Here is a 9,467-nt window from a genome sequence, read left to right on the forward strand (position 1 = left end):
GGCGTTACTCTGACAGGAAATCTGTCTGTGCTCCTTTGCAGGTAGGAGTTCTCTAACAGAACAAGTTGAGAGAACTCCCTTAAACAGTCAAGAAGGACCGAGCAGACAGAATCTGATTTAAAATAAAAACCAGAAACAATGGATAGAATCTACAATTAATAAACATGTGGTCACCCTGAACACAGAGCCCCTCTCCTGAAATCATGACCAGCTGGCTAAAAATAAAAAATAAAATCCAGATAAAACAAGCACTTTACAAGTGGGAATGTTCTTAACTTAGTGAAGGACTCAAACCTGCTACATTAAAGCCTTTAATTTCTAAATGCTTTACTTTGTTGTGGTTATTGATTGTGGATGTTCGCCTGTTCATGTTTCTGTTTCAAGCTCAAATATGTTTGCATACGTAAAACTTGCAGCATTTGCTTAGTTCTAAACAAGGAAGCCAACCCCAGCACCATCTAATTTGGCCCATAAACAAAACTTGATAATTCCACTTACACAACCTGTTTTAGAATGTTCCCTTTATTGCTTTGCTTCCAAAAGTGCATTTTCCATAAAATTTTCAGATAGCCATTATTACTTCAAGCCAATTTACTGGCTTGAGGATATGACGTAGATCAGAGATTCTTATAAAGGTGAGATGGGTAAGGAAGGTAGATTAAAAATCAGTCACAGAAAACAGTTGTAAGTGAGGCATGACTTAGTACTGTGCATGCATGTTTACTCCTTTTGAGGACCATGATAATCCAAAAGCAGATCATCATGCTTTACAATGTGGAAAGTAAAAATTCTCTAATTAATGTGGCAGCCTTATACATCATATAGTCCGAAGTCTCAAAACACAACCCTCAAATACTTCACTGGGTCTAGTGTTGAGGGAAAAAATCGGTACAGGAGTGCTCTGAAATGTTTTGTTACTGTTATAAAAATCTGTTATCTCTTAGCCAGAAGTTGAATATCTAGGTCTGCTAAATATAAATGGTCTTAATTTATTGAAGGACAATGCAGATTTAAACTATTTACTTTCTTTTGTAAAAGGTAAATGAAATTCATATAATGTTCTTATATAGATAAGTAACACCAGCCAAAATACATAGGAAGGTGCATGTGTGTGCACACATGTGTAAACACACACACACACACACACACACACTCACAAAGTGCTTTCAAATAGATGCCTATTTGAGCACAATTTGAAGAGCACTAAATAGGGCTATTACCTAAAGTATACCCAAGACCATCCTCAGAAACTGAAACAAAGCATTTAGTCATAATTACCTTTGGTTAAATAATGTAACCAAATGTTGCAACCAAGGGTTGCATTATAAATCTTATCAATTATTATGCATTACTAAAACAATTCCACACACAATGGTGCTTGTGTGTGTGTGTACCAGCCCTGAAGCTTGAACTCAGGATGTGGGCACTGTCCCAGGAACAGCAAAGAAGCCAGTGTTGAGGAGGCAGAATGAGCAAGGAGTTGTCTTTCTACACTTTTATGCAAACTATGCATTTGCTCTGTGTAATATGCTACCCACAATGTATGGTTAAAATCCTTTACTTTTTTTTTCCTTTTGCCAGTCCTGGGACTTATATTTAGGGCCTGAGTACTATCCCTGAGCTTCTTTGTTGCTCAAGGCTAGCACTTTACCACTTGAGCCATAGCTCCACTTGCAGCTTTTTCTGTTTATCTGGTATTGAGGAATCAAACCCAGAACTTCATGCATGCTAGGCAAGCACTCTACAACTAAAGCACATTCCTAGCCCCCACCCCTTTATTTCAAGTTGTAGAGATTGTAGAGTTTAAGTTTCTTCCTTGTTGTTCACTTGCCCTCAGCCACAGATAATAGCTGTTCCCACAGTACTATGCTTATCATTGTACCCATTAGAGACCACTCTGTGCCTCTTAAAAGACACCTCTCAGTGGTTAGCAACGTTTTATGTCAAATTGTCCCTGTTTTAATGTCAATGGCTTCTATCTCTTGATTGGTGCCTAGAAGACAAATCATTGAACAAGGAAGAAAGGACAGATGTAAAATAATAGGCTGTCCAGTTATGATCACAGCTCAAGACCAAACAGCTCCAAGGACAAAATCCTACAGAATTATTTTGTTAGATTTGATTGCATACAACAGAACTGAGCTCAGAGGCTTAACCAAATAGATGTGTCATATACTATTAAATACAATTAATAAGTAGCTATGGGCTGCTGTGGCTACTCAAAGGGGAAAAAATATTAGTTTCCACCTTTTCCATACTTAATGTGTGGCTATTGCCTTCCTCGTAGCAGGACTAGTGTTTCACTTCCAATCTTTGGATTCATATTCCAGGTAGAGAAAAGCAAGGGTAGTAGGACAAAAATGCATTCATCTCCTTTCTAAGATTTCACCAAAGAATTCAAGTCTTCTGTCATTAACAATTTGTAACTGTTAAGGAATCTTCCCTTTTGTGTGTGTGGGTTATGGGGCTTGATCCCTGGGCCTAGATGCTGTCCCTGAGCTATTCAGCTCAAGGCTAACACCCTACCCCTTGAGCCACAGCCCCACTTCTCATTTTCTGGTGATTGATTGGAGATAAGAGTCTCATATTCTTTAGTGCCCAGGCAGGCTTTGAACTTTGATCCTCAGATCTCAGCCACCTGAGTAGCTAGGATTACAGGCCTGAGCCACTAGAGACTCCAAGATAGCTTCAGTCACATAGGTTTGAAATTCCATTTCTCTTTTATGAGGCTTTTTGGAGTTTTGTCCATTGTAATTCCTTAATGTTCCACAGTCTAATCCATAGTCTTAACAAAATGGCTGTCTTACTCAAAAAAAAGAACACAAGCCACCAAGACCTTTAGAGGCTTAGGCTTAGAGATATCATTGTCATTGCTGATGTATCCTTTGGCTCAAGGCAAGTCACATGGCCAGCCTAGCTCTAATGAGAATAGAAATAGACTTTACTGCTTGATGAAATGAGTAGCAGAGACACATTGCATACGGGTATAATGCACAAAACAGATGGATGGAATTATTTAGAAACTATCATACTTTTTTTTTAGAAACTATCATACTTTTTATTGAATCAATCCTTTCTTCTTGACATCATCATCTGGCATTATCATGTATTAACAAATCATGAGGTGTTTTAACTTATGATTGTCCCCATTGCCCAAGAAAAAAGAAACAGAAAATTAGACAGTTCTCAGGCAGCCACTATGACCTTCAGCTCTCATACTTGTGAGTAGCTAGGATTACAGGTGTGAGTCATTGGCGTGCAGGTAAAATTTATTTTTTCAGGATACTGATGGCTCATGCCTGTAATCCTAGCTATCAGGAGGTTGATCTCAGGATCTTAGTTTGAAGCTGGCTGGGACAGGAAAGTCCATGAGACTTTCTGGGTTGTAATAATAAACCACTTTGTTAAATGGAAGCTCTACTGTACAAACTACTTAAAGTTAATAAAAGCCGGGGGCCTATAATCCTACCTACTCAGGAGGCTGAGATCTCAGAATTTCTGTTCAAAGCCAGCCAGGGCACTGAAGTCTGTGAGACGCTTATCTCCAATTAACCACCAGAAAACTGGAAGTGGCACTGTGGCTAAAAGTGTTAAAGTTCTAACCTTGAGCTAAAGAGCTCAGGGACAACATCCAAGACCTGAGTCCTAGCCCCAGTACCTATATAAATATAAATATAAATATATTGTCTTTAAATAGTTGTACAAAGAGGTTTTCATTGAACACATCAATTTATGAGTATAATGTTAATCAGCGTCACCTCTTCCATCATTTTCCTTCTCCATCTATCCTACCCACTTACTGACATTACCAAGTTCCATTTTCACATATGTACATGACTGTATTCATCCATCAGTCTTCTTTTCATTCATCTGCCCTTTCCCTTAAGACTTCAGACAAGATTTTGTTGTTGTTGTTGTTTCCTTTTAAATTTTATTGTCAGGGTGTTGTACAGAGTGGTTACAGTTACATATGTAAGATCTCTGAGTATATTTTCTCAAACACTGTTACCCCCTCCCATATTTTTCTCCCACTTTCCCTCCCCCAACCCCTACCTTTCCACCAACTTGTAACGTTTATTTTTTTATTAAAGAATTTATTAACATTGATTTTTACATTGTATTTTAAATGACAAGTTTAACAAACAAGTGTTCAGGGAGGGAATCTCTATTTACAATCTCTGGGACTTAGTATTTAGAACCTAATCAAAATTAGGCTAAGGGTTTATATGTCATAGAAAGATATTAATTTATGAAATAAAACATATGTCTATAGAGTCATAGATTTTTATGTCTATATAGTTGTTTATATTTCCATTACCATGTCCATAGCTTTGGGTATGCAGTTATTGAGTCTTCTCGTACTATTTGGATCTAATAGCCACGTATTAAGGATACCATGGGCCTTTTGTTCCTTAGGTCTTGACTTGTCTCACTCAACATAATTCGCTCTAGATTCATCCACTTCCCTGCGAATGCCATTATTTTATCTTGTCTGTTGGATATGTAGAATTCCATTGTGTATATATACCACATTTTCTGTATCCATTCATCTGCAGTAGGGCATCTGGATTGTTTCCATCGCCTGGCTATTGTGAATAGTGCAGAGATGAACATAGCTGAGCAAGTGTCCTTATCATATCTTGGGTCATGATGTTCAGGACAGATACCCAGAAGTGGTATGGCGGGATTGTAGGGAAGGTCTATTTTCAGTTCTTTAAGAAACCTCCACACTGCTTTCCAGAGTGGCTGAACTATCGCACCAGCAATGTAGTAGGGTTCCTTTTTCTCCACAACCCCACCATAACGTTTATTTTTAACATCATACAAGGCTTTTTTCTTTCTTTCTTTCCTTCTCATTCTTTCTCTTTTTCTTTCTTTCTCTTTTGCTTTCTTTCTCTCTTTCTTTCTTTTTTCTTTCTTTCTTTCTCTTCGGTTGTGGGACTTGAACTCTGGGCCTGGGCATTGCCTCTGAACTCTTCAGCTCAAGGCTGCCACTCTATTCCTTGAGCCACAGTACCACCTCTGGGGGTTTTTTTGGTGGTTAATTGGAGATAAGCGCCTCACTGATTTTAGTGCCCCAGCTGGCTTTGAACAGAAATTCTAAGATCTCAGCCTCCTGAGTAGCTAGGATTATAGGCGTGAGCCAACGCGCCCGGCTTTTTATTAACTTTAGGTAGTTTGTACCACGGAGCTGCCATTTAACGAAGTGGTTTACTATTACAACCCATCGTGACCGGTGTCACCCCTTTAACATTTTCACACCTCTTCCCTCCCCAATATGATACCTTAATTCTTCCAATTCTAGACATGCATGAAAAGCTTACCAACCTCACTTTGCCTAAAGACAACGATCACTGGCTCATACTTCTGTCTAGCCCTTCTAGTTGAGGTCCTCAATTAGCTAAAAGGATTAGTCATTATCATGGCTCCCCGAAAGAAAACATGTTGAGGATGCTAATTTCTTGTCAAGTATTAAAGATCAAGAAAGGGACCGTCAGGTAAACAGCAGCGACAATCTGTAGAAGGCCACAAATCGTAAAGTGTGAAAATAAAGAAAGCGGATCTCTATCGTCTACCCAACTCGGATATCAAAGGCAAAAGACACCGTCCTGTCCTTCCGGCACGGGCGAGTCTGTCCATGTCCTTTCCGGCAGGTTACCAATAAAGTTATTACAAAGTGACCTTGAGCGTCTTCCCAGCGCGCTCCACACCCCGCCTTCTCCATCCGGGTGCTGCGGCGCGGATAAGAGCCGGACCGCGCCTGCGCGCCCAGCCCCTCAGCTTCGACCTCTGCCGCCGCCGCCACCGCCGCCGCCGCCGCCGCCGCCGCCATCTCCCAGGAAGGTAAGTGGAGGGCGCGGGAGTCGGGCCTGGCCTGGGCGGAGCAGCGGCCCGGAGGGACCTTTCATTCGGCTGGCGAGTCGCTGGGCACGGGGCCCGGGCTGACAGGCTTGCACGGGAGTCCTTGGGGCCCGGGCGGGACGGACAGGCCCCTGGAGGGCACTTGACCTTAAGCCTCTTTACCTCCGCAGAAGGGGAGCGGGAGAGGAGCCCACGTTGCCTGTCACCCACATCCAGCCACCGCGCCTCTCGAGAGCCGAAGATGTTCGCCTGCGCCAAGCTCGCCTGCACCCCCGCGCTGGTGCGTGACCCGTGCCGGGCCTGGGGACCGAGGGCCCGGCCTCCGGGCCAGGGCGTCCACGCTGTTGAATGGGCAGCCAGCGGGCGGGCGGGCGGGGCGCCCTGCCCTCTCGGCGCAGCTCCCCCGTCACCCTTAGTCGGTGCCCTTTCCACTCGCTTCCACCTAGGCTCGGGGCACCTCGGGCGGCAGAGAGTAGCCGAGGCCTAGTTGTCGGCCCCGCTCGGGTCGGTCAAATCTTCCTGCTCCTCATCCGGAAGCCGCTCCTCCCCCACCGTTTCTGTCAGAGCCTCTCAGGGGCTGGGGGTCAAAGCGAAGAGTGGGGTCCTGAGTGATGGAGAAGAGAGGAGAGGCCGCCGCTGAGGCCTAGCTGACTGCGGCTGTGCGCTCTGTGGCCTATCTGTAGGTCAAACTGGCTGCTGCAGAGGGAGGGACTTGGGCTCACCAGCGTGGGCAGAGGAAGATGCGGGGCAGCCCCAGGCTTTCTCCCTGCCTCTGGGGTAGTCTCTCCATAAAGGTTTTGGAGGGTTTAAGTGAAGTCTACATCTCGAGGATTTATAGTAGGGAATCTGAGGGGAGTTCCTGTGACCTTAGTGTAGTGGACACTCAAGGGCAGAGAGTATCTCACTGAGTATTCTTAAACAGATGTAGAATTGCTCAAGCTCCTTTTTAAATTTTATGATTAGTGGGTTTAGAGGAATACGTGGGAATTCCTGTTAACTGATGGGCCATTTTTAATGCAGTGTTCATCCTGACATTCTTAATATAATGATCCACAGTAACCAAAGTATGTGGGGTGACAGACAACCTACGTGGTGGCACTATAGTAATTAAGATTTTAAGAGCAATATTGTGTATTTTTGATCAGAGTATTACAGGTAGTTCATATAACAACTTTTACAATTTCATGAGAATGAAGCTTTATTAAAATTGCTTCATGTCTTGAAAAATGGCCAAGCATGATTAAAGTTAATACATAAGTCTCTGAACCATTTTTGCTGCTTGTTGTTTTAGAGCTCATGGTTCAAGAAAGAACCTTGAGGTCTTCTCTTATTAATACTCCACATTTTTATTAATAGATCCGAGCTGGATCCAGAATGGCATACAGACCAATTTCTGCATCGGTGTTAACTCGACCAGAGACTAGGAGTGGAGAGGTGAGAACCCCTTAATAATAGCAATTAGGTAACACTACTTACTACACTTCTGAGGAGTATGTTTTACCATGGTTTAGACTGGGGATGGGGGAGGGATGTGTTGGATTGGAAGCTCATTAATGAGGGGGGTTCAGGGAGATTTCTCAACTTGTTTATGAAATAAAATATGTAGAGAATGACTTAATAAGAGAAACTTTTGAGGGCCAGGAGTTTGGCCTAGTGGTTAAAGTGCTTGCCTAGCATGCATGAAGACCCAGGTTCAATTCCTCGGTACCACATACGTAGAAAAAAGCTGGAAGTGGTGCTGAGGCTCAAGTGGTAGAGATCTAGCCTTGAGAAAGTCCAAGGACAGTGCTCAGGCCCTGAGCTCAAGCCCAGGACTGGCAAAAAAAAAAAAAAGAGAGAAACTTTTGAGTTGCTTGTATTTAAGATTAAAATAGCAACTTATTGAAAGCCCTACTCTATTGAAAAGCATATTTTCCTTCATTTTTTAAGTCTTAAAAATATACATACCATATCTTGCAGAATCAAAATTACTCTAAACTGCTTTTTTTAATGTGTTGTATAATTACCTATTCACACTCAGCTATAATAGTTATTTTGACAGTACAGTAATTAAAATAGCTGTGATTACTGGTTTGACCTTTGCCTTTATTTCCTGTTCTCTAGGGCTCTACGGTATTTAATGGGGCCCAGAATGCTGTGTGCCAGCCTATCTCAAGAGAATTTCAGACCAGTGCAATCAGCAGGGACATTGATACTGCTGCCAAATTTATTGGTGCAGGTGCTGCAACAGTAGGAGTTGCTGGTTCTGGTGCTGGTATTGGAACAGTCTTTGGCAGTCTTATCATTGGTTATGCCAGGTAATTGAAATGGTTAAGTTAAACAGTTGGAAATGGTGTTTATAATAATTGGAAACAGAAAGCTAATGAAATAATAGCCATTTTGTACTAAGTGCCTCCTGTGTCTTACATTATATTTTGAGGGATTTTGAGAAAGTACGGTGGTAATCCTAGCTACCCAAAACACTTGACACAAGAGGAGGATCACAAGTTTGAGGTCAGCCTTAAAAGAGCTCAGGACCTCTGATAGCAGATATAAATGGATGTAACATAGATATAAGAACATACAGATAGCTCCCCACCTTTATGCCATATATATGATTAGAATTCAGGAGAAATGTGAGAAGTAAAAGTAGACTTTTCAGTTTACAAACATCCTACTAGGAATCTGTTTCTTTAACGTTGACCAAAGAAATTGACATTATTTTAAAGTAACAGTCCTGTGTTGTATCTTTTTTAGAAACCCTTCGCTGAAGCAGCAGCTGTTCTCATATGCTATCCTGGGATTTGCCTTGTCTGAAGCTATGGGTCTTTTTTGTTTGATGGTTGCTTTCTTGATCTTGTTTGCCATGTAACAAATTACTGCTTCAAATGTTGGCATTCATGACAATTACGGATGTAATTCTGTGTATCTTACTGTGACTCCCAAAACTGTAGTGTTGGTGTCATGGAAATGTGCATTATTTCCAAAGTCATTTCATTAAAGATGAAAAGTTTAATTTTTTGCTGTGATTTGTACTTACCTAAATTTAGATCATCACAGAGACCATTCATTCAGGTAAATGCTGTCCAATTCAGAGGGCACTTCAGCAGTTGCCTTAGAACCTAATGTAATTCTTTTTAAGGTGCTTTGCACATAATGATTTCTGGGGCTTTTGTTTATCATATAGGAACATTTTCATCCTGTAGAATATTTCCATTCTGTAAAACATGATCAAGATAGTTGCTTGAGATAGGGTGTGTTTTTAAGGGTTAACATTAGAATACTTATAAAGACCTTCCAAGTTTACTTGGCTGAACTCACACAACTGGATCCAAAAACCATGTCTGCTTTTATGTCTTGAAACCTTAAACTGGGAGGAAATCGGTTTTGGGGGGATTTCTAAATTTTCATTGTTGTTCTTCAGTAAATCACATTAAGCAAACACATGTGTTTGTAATGAATTACCATCTGTCTTCTGAAAGTGGATTTATACTAACTAGCAACTAGTTATTTTTTTTCCTCTCATTTGTTTTCTTTTTTTTTTGTTGTTGTGGGGCTTGAAATCTGGGTCTGGGTGCTGTCCCTGAGCTCTTCAGCTCAAGGCTAGCAGATACTGTAACAATATG

At 41.6% G+C, this 9,467-nt stretch overlaps 1 protein-coding gene across 1 annotated transcript; it reads left to right on the forward strand.

Moving 5' to 3' along the window:
- Positions 1-6,055: 6,055 nt before the first annotated feature.
- Atp5mc3 (ATP synthase membrane subunit c locus 3) lies at positions 6,056-8,857 on the forward strand. The gene is made up of 4 exons (XM_090342599.1): positions 6,056-6,142; positions 7,219-7,296; positions 7,966-8,159; positions 8,599-8,857. The coding sequence occupies exons 1-4, from the start codon at positions 6,104-6,106 to the stop codon at positions 8,711-8,713; spliced, it is 426 nt and encodes a 141-aa protein (XP_090198725.1). The 5' UTR covers positions 6,056-6,103; the 3' UTR covers positions 8,714-8,857.
- Positions 8,858-9,467: the final 610 nt, after the last annotated feature.

The sequence above is a fragment of the Megascapheus bottae genome, chromosome 12 (genome assembly GCF_031878675.1).
Source record: "Megascapheus bottae isolate mThoBot1 chromosome 12, mThoBot2.hap1, whole genome shotgun sequence".
In the NCBI taxonomy this organism is placed as follows: Eukaryota; Metazoa; Chordata; class Mammalia; order Rodentia; family Geomyidae; genus Megascapheus; species Megascapheus bottae.

Bases quoted from the DNA above. Each gene is read 5' to 3' on its own strand.
- Atp5mc3 (XM_090342599.1), top strand. From the start codon at position 6,104: ATGTTCGCCTGCGCCAAGCTCGCCTGCACCCCCGCGCTG. The intron at 6,143-7,218 runs GTGCGTGACCCG...TTTTATTAATAG, and splicing joins TCGCCTGCACCCCCGCGCTG to ATCCGAGCTGGATCCAGAAT. The intron at 7,297-7,965 runs GTGAGAACCCCT...CCTGTTCTCTAG, and splicing joins CAGAGACTAGGAGTGGAGAG to GGCTCTACGGTATTTAATGG.